General features: G+C 43.1%; 1 protein-coding gene and 2 long non-coding RNA genes across 3 annotated transcripts; 1 reads left to right on the top strand and 2 right to left on the bottom strand.

Annotated features, from left to right (window-relative positions):
• The first annotated feature begins 205 nt into the window (after positions 1 to 205).
• On the top strand, positions 206 to 4,368 carry LOC116603958. The gene is made up of 2 exons (XR_007305289.1): positions 206 to 631; positions 2,818 to 4,368. It is a non-coding gene; the product is annotated as an uncharacterized LOC116603958 (long non-coding RNA).
• Positions 4,369 to 4,486: 118 nt separating this feature from the next.
• On the bottom strand, positions 4,487 to 10,463 carry LOC5520569. The gene is made up of 4 exons (XM_048720107.1): positions 10,411 to 10,463; positions 6,656 to 7,043; positions 5,581 to 6,081; positions 4,487 to 5,030 (listed from the first exon to the last, which is right to left on the bottom strand). Exons 2-4 carry the CDS (start codon positions 7,025 to 7,027, stop codon positions 4,572 to 4,574), a joined length of 1,332 nt encoding a protein of 443 aa, XP_048576064.1. The 5' UTR covers positions 7,028 to 7,043; positions 10,411 to 10,463; the 3' UTR covers positions 4,487 to 4,571.
• Positions 10,464 to 10,762: 299 nt separating this feature from the next.
• LOC116603959 lies at positions 10,763 to 12,432 on the bottom strand. The gene is made up of 2 exons (XR_007305290.1): positions 12,167 to 12,432; positions 10,763 to 11,486 (listed from the first exon to the last, which is right to left on the bottom strand). It is a non-coding gene; the product is annotated as an uncharacterized LOC116603959 (long non-coding RNA).
• Positions 12,433 to 15,380: the final 2,948 nt, after the last annotated feature.

Below are 15,380 nucleotides of genomic sequence, written 5' to 3'. Positions count from 1 at the left end.
ATTTTCAGAGATTTTAACAAGTTTAATAATAATAAAAAATATATTTTCCTTGCAAAATAGCTAAACTTCCACATAACTTCGTTCTTTGTATTCTTGCCTCGTTCTTCGGGAATATTAAAAAGTTTGAAGTTCTTTTGTAGAACAACTGTGGCAGGGTATCTGTAGTTGCTTGTTTTTTAATAATTGTCTTTCTTCAAATCAAGACAACTGAATGCGGTTATGTGGTTGATTTAATTTATCATTTATTGATACGGAGATAAATTCTAACAAGAACTTCATGCCAATTAAATGACCTGGAATTCGAGATGCGTATAGGTAGAGACTTTTTTTCAAGGTTTAAAACGTTTGGACCAAATAGTGAACATACCAATTTTTAAGCCAATCCGGGAACAAATTGTGGTACGGTTTATTCGGAAATTTTTTGTTTTCGAATATTGTGGCGCGCGCCGAGATAGCACTGGGGCAAGAGTGACGGAGGGGCGCAGAAAGATGCCTCAGACGCCCACGCCACCTTCTACGAGTACCGTTACGTCTCTCCTGAGCGACTCTCAAGGGGCATCTACAAGTACAACAACGACTACGAGCAACTACGTCCACTCCTTCTCTCACGGCCACAGCCAGCTCTTCTGAGGTTGGTGCACGTTTTATCCTTCGTTGTCACTTGAATACCCGAGCTTGGCTGCCATACACGAGAGCTAGTATTTAGAACTTCTTGTCTCCACTGCCTCAATTAGTTTAGTCATAGATTCTAGGCGCCGGTAGTCATTTTATTATATATTTTTGGTGCCCGCCTTCCCCGGTTGCCATTGCTCTTTCCTCTCAGCCGCTTGTTATTTTGTTATTGTCGTTTCTATAACTCAGGGAGTTATGCCTCCAAAATTGTTTTGGTCGATTCTGCCTTGCATTTCCCCCATTCAATATTTTTGGGTTTATTGCTCGAATCCCTAGCTCCGCCTCGCATTTTAGTTTTTTTTTTCGGTTCCCGTTCGTTCGGCGCTGCCGTTTAGTCCCCCTCGCAAAGCACAGCTTTTATCAAGTCTGAACATGTTCTTGTTTTTATTGTTCATCATTACAACAACTATGTTCTTGTTTTTATTGTTCATCATTACATTGTTTTGTTCATTGTTGAATTATTTCTCCTTCATCTTCGTTTCCGTATAACGAGAGCACCACTATACTAGTTAGCCTATGCAGTTTTGTACACTTGCTGCGACCACCACGAAAAAAAAAACTGGCGGACAAAATGTAGGGCTTCGTGTACCAGTGTAATCAAGTGATCCGTAAAGTTCTTGCGTGCGACCAACACGAAAAATCAGGCGAACACAAAGATATTTCTTTCCTTCTATGTGTGACTGGCACAAAAACCCAGCAATTTAAGTGTATATTAGAATGTACCACCAGTCTAGTGCGATCAACACGTTAAACTGAAGAAAGATAGCTAGTCTTTTATCAACCAAGAGTACACTTTTTTATTGTGATGCGTGTGACCGGCACGTAAAATCCGGTGAAAAACGCTTGAACGGGTCATTACTCGAACGATCAACACGTAAAACTGACAGGTGATTTCTATGACAGTACAGCTAGTCCTTTATCAGCTGAAGAGGACATTTTATTGTGATTCAGGCACGTGACTCCGGTAAAAATGCTTTAACGGTTCATTTTTCGCGTGCGATCAACACTTAAAACTGACGGAAGAAAGGTGATTCCTATGATAGTGCACCTCATGGTCCTCATCAACTGACGAGTACATTTTTTGTGATTCGCTTGACCGGCGCAAAAAATCCGGTAAAATTGCTTGAACCCGGACGATTTCACTACGGTGTGCCGCGGAAGTGCCTCAACTCGTGCGTGAGCAGAACAGCAACCAAGCAACCAAGTTGATGAGGAAATGGGAGAGGAATGCGCGAAACCCGTGAATGCAGCACCGGCAAACCTTTGCCCCTCCAACAACCAAGGCTGTTATGCCTGCGGTGGTTTCGGGCACTACGCCCGCCAGTGCCCCAATAAGGACAAAGAGACTGTTTTGACTTTTGCAATCTCAGCAGGCCTTTGAAGCCTCTATAGGAGGCTTCCTCCATACTCTCCAGTCATTCGCGTCTTACATCGCGAACGCACGCGTCGTGGCGGAGGTAGATAATAAGGTACTATTCTGTGCGTGGAACAACAAGCGATGTCGTAATGGCGACGTCTACGCGGCTTTAAAGCAGATATACGCCTTCGTCTGCGAACATCTAGTCGATCTACAACTTACATGGATTCCGAGTGCGTTAAACTTAGCCGACGCTCCCTCTCGACGAATGTCGAGTGAAGATGCCATGCTCAGTCCTGACCTATTCTCTCTCATCGATCAGCGCCATGGGCCACATATCATTGACCTTATGGCACTCGATACGACAGCCCAATCTGGCAGTGCGGGTAGACTACCCCATTATACGCCTTATCATACGCCGGAGTCGGATGGCGTCGATTTCTTTGCACAGAATCCAGCAAAAGGTCGAGGCGGACGTCGTGAAAATGGTTATATCTTCCCACCTATTTTTCTCGTTGGGCCAGTGATCAACCACGTGCGACTTCACGATGCGTTGGCCACACTAGTTATCCCCGATTTGGGCCTACAAGATACTGGTGGCCCCAACACCTACCTAGCAGCAAGTGCCGCATCGCGGTCAAAGGCGACACATAGGCAATTATTTGGCCCTCCCAAATATCTCGCGGGCAGGGACAAAAGAAACCCATCCCGTGGGCTTTTGGGTAATCCGTCCCGATCACTGCTAGTATCTATACCGTCCTCACACATTTCTGTCCTTCCGTCAACAGATACCTCCTCGCACTACAGCCTGGGTTAAGGCGAAACACGTCGAATGCCTGCGTTGCCGAGGGCTGAAAGACTTACACTACAAATTCTGTCAGCTCTTCGGCTCCAACGGCTCTCGCAGTGGAGCAGAGCCGTGATCAGTCCAGCTCTCAGATCCATGTGGAGTTGAAGGCCCGATTCGCGATTTAATAACTGTAAATTTTACCCTATCTTCAATTTCTACCAATTGTGGAAAATCATCTTAGCTTGGATTGATTTCGCTGTATTTACCCATGTTAATACATTAGCGACCCGGAGAGCCACGTGAGGCTCAAGGTATCTTAGCGACCCGAAAAGACACGTGAGGCTCAAGATAAGACGTGGGAGGTAGGGGCAATTTTGTCATTTTCAAAAAAACATTGATTTCTCTATCAGTAATGACATAAGAGAAACGAAAAACAGCTATATGATACTTATTACACGTTTATAGTGTAACGATCTTTTTTTAATATTTAAGATTTTTCCTAGAAAAAATGACATTTTAAAGGGACTCAAAATTACACTATCCTCCCCCCTGGGATCGATTCCTTAGAAATATGGAAGAGTAGGTCACACTTGATTTTTTTGGATATTTCCAAGAAATCGATTTGGTTTTCCGTTGTTATATAAGACATCAGGTTGGAATGACCTCAAATACGCAAAATGGAGTGGTTTGCAACTATAGTTTTTTTAGATTTTGTACCAAACCACCAAAACTCCGATTTCATTTGCGTCGCGCCTCGCTGATTATTAATACCTAATTTTTATCTCAGGATTTGCAAACTAGAAGCATTGGTGATTATGTTCGCCAGACCCGTTGATTAAGGGCATCCAGCCTAATACGATAGTCCACCCGCTTGCAAGCAGCAGGGGTAATTAATACAAGTGCGCCTTATTCCCTCAGATCAGGTTTCAGGTATTACATTAATAAAAGAGGAGCACCGAATTTATTTTTTGGACATATCAAAAAGTAAGTTAGAAATTGGCACTCGATTTTTTTATATTTCCATGACGACGTCACTTATCGTGTTGTCGAATCTGCTGTCGTCGATGACGATGTCTGCATAGAGCTGCTAGAAGGCTCGACAGACGACGCGATTAGCAAAAAGCTTTATCGCATAGCCTTTCCCACATAGGACCTTTTGTACTAGACATTTGGTCACTATTGGTGATTGGTGAACAAATCAAAAGAAGCATATATTTCGAGCTAAAATCTTTAAAATGTTATGCAGTATTTTATTGTATGTAAGTTTATGCTACATTTTCTGTAACTTGTCCAATCAATTTCTAGTATTTTCAAAGTTTCTAAAAACCAGTTGTACTTGCCGTCAGATCCCTAGTTCCTATTTTGGTGTCATGTCACCAAAATTAACATGTAAAGACAAATTGAAGATGTAACACAACGAAAATGACACAAAAATGAAAAATGGAAAATCATAAGTTAATGTATGATGGAGGGGAGATGATTGAAACAGGGCTATACCTAGTACGCCGGAAGGGAGAGGCAGTTCCACCCTTAGGAGAGCAGGATTTTGCAAAAGAAATTATGAAATAAACAGCGTCTGCCCCCGAAGCAAATAAAAATATATCCCCTAAGCTAATATTTCTAGCTACGGCCTTGGAAATATAGAAATGTACGACAATAGCAGCAGAACCGCTTGGGTATTATTTATTCCTTGGAAAATGCAAATGCGCGCCTTTACAAAAGTGTACCCCTCGGAGAGGTTCTTTTAAGCGACTAGTATTCCGGATCGTCTCCGGACTCATAATTCCCGGACGAATCTTTTTGCCCGGCCATAATTCTTAGCTCAACGGCTGCCGCCTCAGACGCTTGTTTCCACAGGTTAGCGGTGTTCATCAACTCCGTGCACCAGTACGTCTCCAAATCTTTCATGAAGTTGTCATAGGAAGACTCGCACATCTGTTTAGCGGCTGCGTTGACTGAATTCTGGAGCTCTGCTTTATGTTTTTTATTCATATAATCGCGTGTAGCTTCATCGTAACGGCTCGTTTCCCTGGTGACCTTGCAGGAATGCTGGCCATCAACTGACATGGTGGTGCACTTTGGTTGGATCGTAAGCGTCAACCAAACGCTTTTGCAATAAATGAAAGGGCAACTGGATCCAAACCATTCTGAGTTTTCCTTTTCATGTGCTGTTTCCTTAAAACTTTTGATGTTATTCTCGTGGTATTCCCTCTGAAAGATTGGACAGTAAGAGGTGACAAAGTCAGTGTGAGAAATGAGCAAGAGAATACCCGCGCAATAATATTACAATGAGACCTCTATATAACGGAGGGGTCTGTGTTATAGGTTTTTCCCAAGTTGACTGAAGGATTTAAAATCCGCGGAGACTTTAGAAAATATCCGGAAAGGTTCCAGTGATCATCTGTGTTTGTAATAAGAATAACAACAAGGAAAAGAGCTCGCTTCCGATTTTAGAAATGAGCAGGGTTGCCAATCACTTCTTTCATCAACTTCCAAAGATGCTTTTATCATTTAACGATTATTCTAGAAATATTTTAATGGCATTGCCAAGTACAATAGGGAAGGGGGAAAGTTGAGAAGAGAACGGGACAAAAGATTAAAAAATAAGGGAGAACAGACTTTTGTTCTTTACAGTAAGCAGGGAAAATTTAGAGAGCGAGAAATGGGAAAAAAAGATATGGGAACAAAATAAAGGAGAAAATGTAGTAAAAATTATCATACTTTCTTTTTTCCTTAAAGAACCAGAATTTTGAGATCCTACCTGGTTTTTTTTTATTTCTTCTTTTGCCCATACTGCATAATCATGGTACATCTTGCCGTATGTCTCAATGTCTTGCAAAGTACTTCTGAAGTCTTGTTTTCTCTCCGCCTTTTCTTCGGCCGATGCTAAGGGGTCATCTACATTCAGGCAGTTCGCTGAAGTTCTAAGTGCATACAAATAGGTGCTGGCGAAATCTCGGAAGACAATCAAGGACGCTTCAAGCTTCTTTGTGTCGTACGGATACGATACTTTACTCTTGGACTGAAATTCCTTCGACATGAACTTCTCCACTCCGTCTGCTTCCATATCGCGAAGCACTTGCCTCTGACATTGCAGTAAACGTCGGTCGGTCAGACAGTTTTTCCATTGGGTGGCATGCGCTCGGTATTCGCTGTTGAGGCCATCAACATATAATTGGATCACTCGCTGGTCGACGTAATCTTTCATTTGTTCAAAGCGATGGTTCATTTCGTTCGTTATCTCCTCAAAGGCGTCATTAACCTAACATAACACCAAGTGCAATAATGATTACATAGTCAATCAACCGTACGCAGGATTTTTCTTGGGGGGTGCGAAATCCGAAAAAAGGGGACCTATCTTACCTACCCCAAAATAACAAAAAGGGATTTGGCTACAAATAAAGTCTGACTTATGTATTAATGACAAACCAGAGTGATCTAGCTTATGCTTTATAGTTTTGTCTAAGAATAGCACGTCTATTAAGAACCGAAAGCGGACTTTCGGCCGTTGTGTGTGTGTGTGTGTGTGTGTTTTCTACAATACTCTGATACAAATCAGACAGATACTGCTATCATGGGAACTCGAAATAAAAATACAAAATTATGGATTTATATATCATTGATTCGATCAGTAACTTAGCTTGCTTAAATACGCACGACGAAAATGGCTGCTTTCTCACAATGGTATTCTGCAAGGGTGATAAAATGGCGGCTAACAAAGTTCTTATTACCCGGGTTCCAGAGCCTTGAACGTCTCTCAGTAACACCAGATAATTAGAATTTGGTCCTCTTTGTAAATAATTATTTCTTCTTTGTTTTGCTATAATAACCTTTACCTTTTCTAAAATGTCGTCAGGGGATGGTGCTGTAAGCGAGGCAACAAAGCCAAAGGCAGCGCCAAAAACGCCGAACGACTTAGCTGCTGCAGTAGCCACTTTTGTAAGCCCTTTTATTCCGTCAACGGCAGCGGAGACTGCTGCAGCGTTAGCAGAGGTGGCAGATCCCAATCCGAATGAGTCGCTAAGAGCTGTGTCAAAACCTTTGCAAACAGGGGATGCTACTGGGGTGATCTGCTGGTTGACTTTCAGGGTTGGATTGTAGTAGTGGTTGCAGTTGCCTTGCCAAGTAAGTGGCTGAAGGTCAGCGGTACTGGCTCCAACGAGGGTTTGAATTACCACAGCCAACAGACAAACCTTCACGAAACTCATGTTACACACTTTTTTGCTGTGACAAAGAAAAGGCAAAACATGAGAAAAAGTAGGCCAAGAAATAATAGCCCAATTATTAGTTCCACTATAACTGCTGGACTAACAGACTAAGGATGCATAAATACAGTGTAAGCCTCGACTTGAGGCAAATTTCATGCGCATACCAGCGAGAATCCTCTGGAACTTGGAATAAAACTAAGCAAAAACCTGTGAATACTTCATGATTCCGCTGGTATTTGGATGGGGTTGGGGGAGGATGGGGTTGGAGGAGGATGGGGTTTGAGGAGGATGGGGGAGGGTGGGGTTGGGGTTGGGGGAGGATGGGGTTGGGGGAGGATGAGGTTTGAGGAGGATGGGGATGGGGGAGGATGGGGTTGGGGAAGGATGGGGTTGGGGTTGGGGGAGGATGGGGCCGGGAGAGGATGGGGATGGGGGAGGATGGGGCTGGGGTTGGGGGAGGATGGGGTTGGGGTTGGGGGAGGATGGGGTTGGGGTTGGGGGAGGATGGGGTTGGAGGAGGAGGGGGATGGGGGAGGAGGGGGTTGGGGGAGGATGGGGTTGGGGTTGGGGGAGGATGGGGTTGGGGTTGGGGGAGGATGGGGTTGGGGTTGGGATAGAATGGGGATGGGGGAGGATTGGGATGGGGGAGGATTGGGCTGGGGTTGGGGGAGGATGAGGCTAGGGTTGGGGGAGGATGGGGTTGGGGTTGGGGGAGGATGGGGTTGGGGGAGGATGGGGTTGGGGGAGGATGGGGTTGGAGGAGGAGGGGGATGGGGGAGGAGGGGGTTGGGGGAGGATGGGGTTGGGGTTGGGGGAGAATGGGGTGGGGGGAGGATGGGGATGGGGAAGGTTGGGGATGGGGGAGGATGGGGTTGGGGGAGGATGAAGTTGCGGTTGGGGGAGAATGGGGTGGGGGGAGGATGGGGATGTGGGAGGATGGGGTTCGGGGAGGATGGGGATGGGGGAGGATGGGGTTGGGGAAGAATGGGGTTGTAGGAGGATGGGGTTGGGGGAGGATGGGGTTGGGGGAGAATGGGGTTGGAGGAGGATGGGGATGGGGGAGGATGGGGTTGGGGTTGAGGGAGAATGGGGTGGGGGAGGATAGGGATGGAGGAGGATGGGGATGGGGGAGGATGGGGATGGGGATGGGGAGGATGGGGTTGGGGGAGGATGGGGTTGGAGGAGGATGGGGATGGTGGAGGATGGAGCTGGGGGAGGATGGGATTGGGGTTGGGGGAGAATGGGGTGGGGGAGGATGGGGATGGGGGATGATGGGGATGGAGGAGGATGGGGTTGGAGGAGAAAGGGGTTGGGGGAGGATGGGGTTGGGGGAGGATGGGGATGGGGGAGGATGGGGTTGGGGGAGAATGGGGCTGGGGGAGAATGGGGTTGGGGGAGGATGGGGATGGGGGAGGATGGGGATGGGGAGGATGGGGTTGGGGGAGGATGGGGTTGGGGGAGGATGGGGTCGGGGGAGGATGAGGATGGGGATGGGGATGGGGGAGGATGGGGTTGGGGGAGAATGTTGTTGGGGAGTATTGGGATGGGGGAGGATGGGGATGGGGGAGCATGGGGATGGGGGAGGATGGGGATGGGGATGGGGATTGGGGAGGATGGGGGAGGATGGGGTTGGGGGAGGGTGGGGTTAGGGGAGGATGGGGTTTGGGGAGGATGGGGATGGGGGAGGATGGGGTTAGGGGAGAATGGGATTGTGGGAGGCTGGGGATGGGGGAGAATGAGGATGGGGCTGGGTAGGATGGGGTTGGGGATTTGGGAGGAGGGATGGGGGCTCGAGGTCTTTTGCGGAAGTAATAAGGGCACCCAACGACCAGATCGTTCAGAAACCGTTTAAAATGCTTTAAATGGGTTTATTGGTGCCCAAATAGAACTTATTCTTTTTTTCTGAAGAAAATTTATCTGTTTGGATTTGTTGTTACCAAGGGAATTTTTATTTCGTTCGAAAGTGGCAATTTCGTGCCTTTGCTCATGGGAAACCATCAATGGGCGTGGTTGGTGTCGTCATTCTTTTCGCTTAAAAACTACAGAGAAGCTTTTTTAAATCTACTGAATGATGGAGAGAAGCGCTTCGAATATTTTTTGGAAAAGTCGATGTATAAAGGATAAATTTCAGGTGTTAAAATATCAGTCCATAAGTTTCGAAAATACAATAGTTTTAGCGCTGAATCGGCTCGAAGTCCTCAAAAGTTATAGGATATTTAATTAATGTGATCAAAATCTTGCTGACTTTTAAGTTTTAGAGAAACTTACTCTCGAACAGATAGTTTACCAAAACAAGTCATTGGGTGCCCCTGAAATAATTTCGCAGAATTTTAATAAGTTTCGGTTTCCAAATCAGCTATGTTTACTTGTTTCAAATAAGCCTGTGGTTTCTTTAATGATTTGGCCTAACAAAAAATTCTATTTGGGAAAGTGTTTTACCCTTTAAACGCATTTTGCGGTTGCGAATCCCTCACTCTCAGTACCCACTTTTGGTTTACACTGTTGGTGTCAGTACCCACTTTTGGTTTACACTGTTGGTGTCAGTACCCACTCTTGGTTTACACTGTTGGTGTCAGTACCCACTCTTGGTTTACACTGTTGGTGTCAGTACCCACTTTTGGTTTACACTGTTGGTGTCAGTACCCACTCTTGGTTTACACTGTTGGTGTCAGTACCCACTTTTGGTTTACACTGTTGGTGTCAGTAACGACTTTTGGTTTACACTGTTGGTGTCAGTACCCACTCTTGGTTTACACTGTTGGTGTCAGTACCCACTTTTGGTTTACACTGTTGGTGTCAGTATCCACTTTTGGTTTACACTGTTGGTGTCAGTATCCACTTTTGGTTTACACTGTTGGTGTCTGTACCCGCCTTTGGTTTACACTGTTGGTGTCAGTACCCACTTTTGGTTTACACTGTTGGTGTCTGTACCCGCCTTTGGTTTACACTGTTGGTGTCAGTACCCACTTTTGGTTTACACTGTTGGTGTCAGTACCCACTTTTGGTTTACACTGTTGGTGTCAGTATCCACTTTTGGTTTACGTTGTTGGTGTCAGTATCCACTCTTGGGTTACACTGTTGGTGTCAGTAACGACTTTTGGTTTACACTGTTGGTGTCTGTATCCACTCTTGGTTTACACTGTTGGTGTCAGTACCTACTCTAGGTTTACACTGTTGGTGTCTGTACCCACTCTTGGTTTACACTGTTGGTGTCTGTACCCACTCTTGGTTTACACTGTTGGTGTCAGTACCCACTCTTGGTTTACACTGTTGGTGTCAGTACCCACTCTTGGTTTACACTGTTGGTGTCAGTATCCACTCTTGGTTTACACTGTTGGTGTCAGTACCCACTTTTGGTTTACACTGTTGGTGTCAGTACCCACTTTTGGTTTACACTGTTGGTGTCAGTATCCACTCTTGGTTTACACTGTTGGTGTCAGTACACACTTTTGGTTTACACTGTTGGTGTCAGTACCTACTCTTGGTTTACACTGTTGGTGTCAGTATCCACTCTTGGTTTACACTGTTGGTGTCAGTATCCACTTTTGGTTTACACTGTTGGTGTCAGTACCTACTCTTGGTTTACACTGTTGGTGTCAGTACCCACTTTTGGTTTACACTGTTGGTGTCAGTATCCACTTTTGGTTTACACTGTTGGTGTCAGTACCTACTCTTGGTTTACACTATTGGTGTCAGTACCCACTTTTGGTTTACACTGTTGGTGTCAGTACCCACTTTTGGTTTACACTGTTGGTGTCAGTATCCACTCTTGGTTTACGCTGTTGGTGTCAGTATCCACTCTTGGTTTACACTGTTGGTGTCAGTAACCATGTTTGGTTTACACTGTTGGTGTCAGTACCCACTCTTGGTTTACACTGTTGGTGTCAGTACCCACTCTTGGTTTACACTGTTGGTGTCAGTACCCACTCTTGGTTTACACTGTTGGTGTCAGTACCCACTCTTGGTTTACACTGTTGGTGTCAGTACCCACTCTTGGTTTACACTGTTGGTGTCAGTATCCACTTTTGGTTTACACTGTTGGTGTCAGTATCCACTCTTGGTTTACACTGTTGGTGTCAGTAACCACTTTTGGTTTACACTGTTGGTGTCAGTACCCACTTTTGGTTTACACTGTTGGTGTCAGTATCCACTCTTGGTTTACACTGTTGGTGTCAGTACCCACTTTTGGTTTACACTGTTGGTGTCAGTACCCACTTTTGGTTAACGTTGTTGGTGTCAGTATCCACTCTTGGTTTACGTTGTTGGTGTCTGTATCCACTCTTGGTTTACACTGTTGGTGTCAGTTCCCACTCTTGGTTTACGCTGTTGGTGTCAGTACCTACTCTTGGTTTACACTGTTGGTGTCAGTACCCACTTTTGGTTTACACTGTTGGTGTCAGTATCCACTCTTGGTTTACACTATTCCACTATCCCGGCAACCCCGTTGTGCTTGCTCACCCTGATAACTTACAGGTTTAAATGGGCGAAAGCAGGTGCTATTTTGTATTTTGTGATTTTTTTAAACTTAGAAGAGAAAAAAATTATCTTTTTTTCTTGAAAATTCCCATTGTATCCCCTGAAATACCAAAGATTAACAACATTTTGCAAACTTTCTAAAACAGACATGTGTTGCCGACAGAAAACTACCAAATTCATTAACATTTTTGTTTGTATTGAGGCTTTTCATTAGACTTTTCATTTCGCAGTAGCACTGAAAGGCGCTCAGAAAAATTCTTGGTCTTTATATCATTATATTACATTCTTTTTGTGTGTGTATATTCAAGCATTCTGTTTAGATTAACAAATTAAAAAAAGGTTTTGATCAGTGAAATTTATCTTAAAAGCGGGTAATTTGTCGAGATTTAACAAGTTTGACCATAATTGAACTTGTTTTTTCTTGAAAAATTGTAATTTTCTAAAGTTAAACTTCTGAATACCCTTCCACCCAACTTCGTTGTTTGTATTCATAGATCATTCTTTAGAAATATTAAAAGGTGTGAAGTCATTTTGTAGAACAACTGTGGCAGGGTTTCTAGGGTTTCTGTGACAGGGTTGCTCGTTTCTTTAATAATTCTCTTTCTTCAAATCAAGTTTGATTAAAAATAAAATTTAAAATTGTTAATCAAATAGAGTAAATACCTTTTAACGTTTTCCCAGTCACGTCTCTATCTTGGGCGTATCAAAATACCCTCAGACAACCGAATGCGGTAATATGGGTGTGCTCATTCATTATTTATTGATACGGAGATAAATTCTAAAAAGAACTTTATGCCAATTAAATGACCTGGAATCCAAAATGCGCGTTCATGAAGGTATTTCCATTAACATTTTGGACCAAATAGTGAGCCAATCTGTCAACCCGAGTAACAAATTGTGGTTTACAGTTCAACAAAACTAATCACTGTACAGTAGTTACTAGCTGTATAGTACATGCTAGCTTTAGCGCCTCGCTACACGATTCTTGAACGCAATTTATCGCCACGTTGTTAGTGAAGTAAAGTTCCGCAACCTGCTGCTGGGTCACAAGTTGTCATTTCTGAGGGAATTGTTTTCTTTTTTCTTTTCAATCCCCCCCCCCCCCCCCCGCCCCTCATCAATATTAGAGTTTGATATGTGTCCCAGGCCCGTAACCAATAGTTTTAGCGCTGAATCGGCTAGAAGTCCTCAAAAGTTATAGGGTATTTAATTAATGTGATCGAAATTTTCAGGGATCTTGCTGACTTTTAAGTTTTAGAGAAACTTACTCTCAAACAGATAGTTTACCAAAACAAGTCATTGGGTGCCCCTGAAATAATTTCGCAGAATTTTACTAAGTTTCGGTTTCCAAATCAGCTATGTTTACTTGTTTCAAATAAGCCTGCGGTTTCTTTAACGATTTTGCCTAACAAAAAAATCTATTTGGGAAAGTGTTTTACCCTTTAAACGCATTTTGCGGTTGCGAATCCCTCACTCTTAGTACCCATTTTTGGTTTACACTGTTGGTGTCAGTAACCATGTTTGGTTTACACTGTTGGTGTCAGTACCCACTTTTGGTTTACACTGTTGGTGTCAGTAACCATGTTTGGTTTACACTGTTGGTGTCAGTACCCACTTTTGGTTTACACTGTTGGTGTCAGTACCCACTTTTGGTTTGCACTGTTGGTGTCAGTACCCATGTTTGGTTTACACTGTTGGTGTCAGTACCCACTTTTGGTTTACACTGTTGGTGTCAGTATCCACTTTTGGTTTACACTGTTGGTGTCAGTACCCACTTTTGGTTTACACTGTTGGTGTCAGTATCCACTCTTGGTTTACACTGTTGGTGTCAGTACCTACTCTTGGTTTACACTATTCCGCTATCCCGCCATCCCTTGCTCGCCCTGATAACTTACAGGTTTTGTATTTTGTGTTTTTTTAAACTTAGGAGAAAAAATATTCTTTTTTTAAATAAATTCCCATTGACTCCCCTGGAATACCAAAGATTAACAACATTTTGCAAACTTTCTAAAACAGACATGTGTTGCCAACAGAAAACTACAAAATTCATTAACATTTTTGTTTGTATTGAGGCTTTTCATTAGACTTTTCATTTCGCAGTAGCACTGAAAGGCGCTCAGAAAAATTATTGGTCTTTATATCATTATATTACATTATTTTTGTGTGTTTATATTCAAGCATTCTGTTTAGATCAACAAACTAAAAAAAAAATTTGATCAGTGAAATTTATCTTAAAAGCGGGTAATTTGTCGAGATTTAACAAGTTTGACCATAATTGAACTTGTTTTTTCTTGAAAAATTGTAATTTTCTAAAGTTAAACTTCTGAATACCCTTCCACCCAACTTCGTTGTTTGTATTCATACATCATTCTTTAGAAATATTGAAAGGTGTGAAGTCATTTTGTAGAACAACTGTGGCAGGGTTTCTAGGGTTTCTGTGGCAGGGTTGCTCGTTTTTTTAATAACTTTCTTTCTTCAAATCAAGTTTGATTAAAAATAAAATTCAAAATTTTTAATCAAATAGAGTAAAAATGATAAAAGCGTAAATACCTTTTAACGTTTTCCCAGTCACGTCTCTATCTTGGGCGTATCAAAAGACCCTCAGACAACCGAATGCGGTAATGGGGGTGTTCATTTATTATTTATTGATACGGAGATAAATTCTAAAAAGAACTTTATGCCAATTTAATGACCTGGAATCCAAAATGCGCGTTCAGGAAGGTATTTCCATTAACATTTTGGACCAAATAGTGAGCCAATCTGTCAACCCGAGTAACAAATTATGGTTTACAGTTCAACAAAACTAATCACTGTACAGTACTAGCTGTACTGTACATGCTAGCTTTAGCGCCTCGCTACACGATTCTTGGACACAATTTATCGCTACGTTGTCAGTGAAGTAAAAATCCGCAACCTGCTGCTAGGTCACAAGTCGTCATTCCTGAGGATTTTTTTTTTCTTTTATGATCATCGTTACTGGAATAATAGTAAAAATATCAATATAAAAATGAAGAAAAAGGAAAATGTTATTGTTTGTAAGGATTCGCTAACGTCTGTCAAGCACGCTAATGACTTTTTTTAGATCATTTTGCAAGCTGAAAGGGTTTGACATTATCACCAGAAGCTTTTTGTTGTGCGTGTGATACTCCGCCATTTTTTAAAATAAAGAACTCCGAGTTTCTTTTTTAAGAAAAATTAAATTTGAACGGGATTTTTAGTTTAAACTTCCCTTAGCAAACAAAATCACAGTTGGGCCATTTTTTTATTTGTATCATTATTTGATTTTTGTCTTGGAAATTACACTTTAAATGAAATAAACTCATTGCAATATTTATTAAACATTCACGTTTCATTTTCATCACATTTATTCGTATGGGCATCCGTCAAAGGTTTGTACATTCGAAGGGATGGGAGGGATTATTGCTTATTTTAACAGAAATACCTATACGGGGGAGACAATGCCAGGCTAGTATAAGGGGTAGCGTTGGGTACCTCGAAAATTCATAAGTCTCGCAAAAAGTCCCGGGCTCGGGCTCGGATTCTGAAACGGGCTCGTATTCTGAAACGCGGGTCTCCGGCGCCTCCGCAAGTCTCGGATTTACCCATCGCTTCCCCTAATATACCTGTATACACAAGAGAGCATAAGATAAGAGAGGGACACTTTGGTATTACCCGCGCGCCTTGTCGATTCCGACTGCGCGTGAGCATTTTTACTCACCATACCCCCGCGTTTTGGCATTTACATCTTGTTGTTTGCCGCTGTTTTGTGACTTGAATCCGAAAAAAAAAACCCACTCTATTTGCACTAATTACATCGACAATTTCATTCTAGCATCAAGGATACAGGCAGTTGCGGTTTATTAAGGGGATGTAGTAC

The sequence above is a fragment of the Nematostella vectensis genome, chromosome 12 (assembly GCF_932526225.1).
Source record: "Nematostella vectensis chromosome 12, jaNemVect1.1, whole genome shotgun sequence".
In the NCBI taxonomy this organism is placed as follows: domain Eukaryota; kingdom Metazoa; phylum Cnidaria; class Anthozoa; order Actiniaria; family Edwardsiidae; genus Nematostella; species Nematostella vectensis.
This window is presented reverse-complemented; position numbering and strand designations above follow the sequence as displayed.

Bases quoted from the DNA above. Each gene is read 5' to 3' on its own strand.
- LOC5520569 (XM_048720107.1), bottom strand. From the start codon at position 7,027: ATGAGTTTCGTGAAGGTTTGTCTGTTGGCTGTGGTAATTCAAACCCTC. The intron at 6,082-6,655 runs GTAAAGGTTATT...GTGTTATGTTAG, and splicing joins CTGACGACATTTTAGAAAAG to GTTAATGACGCCTTTGAGGA. The intron at 5,031-5,580 runs GTAGGATCTCAA...CCAATCTTTCAG, and splicing joins AAGAAATAAAAAAAAACCAG to AGGGAATACCACGAGAATAA.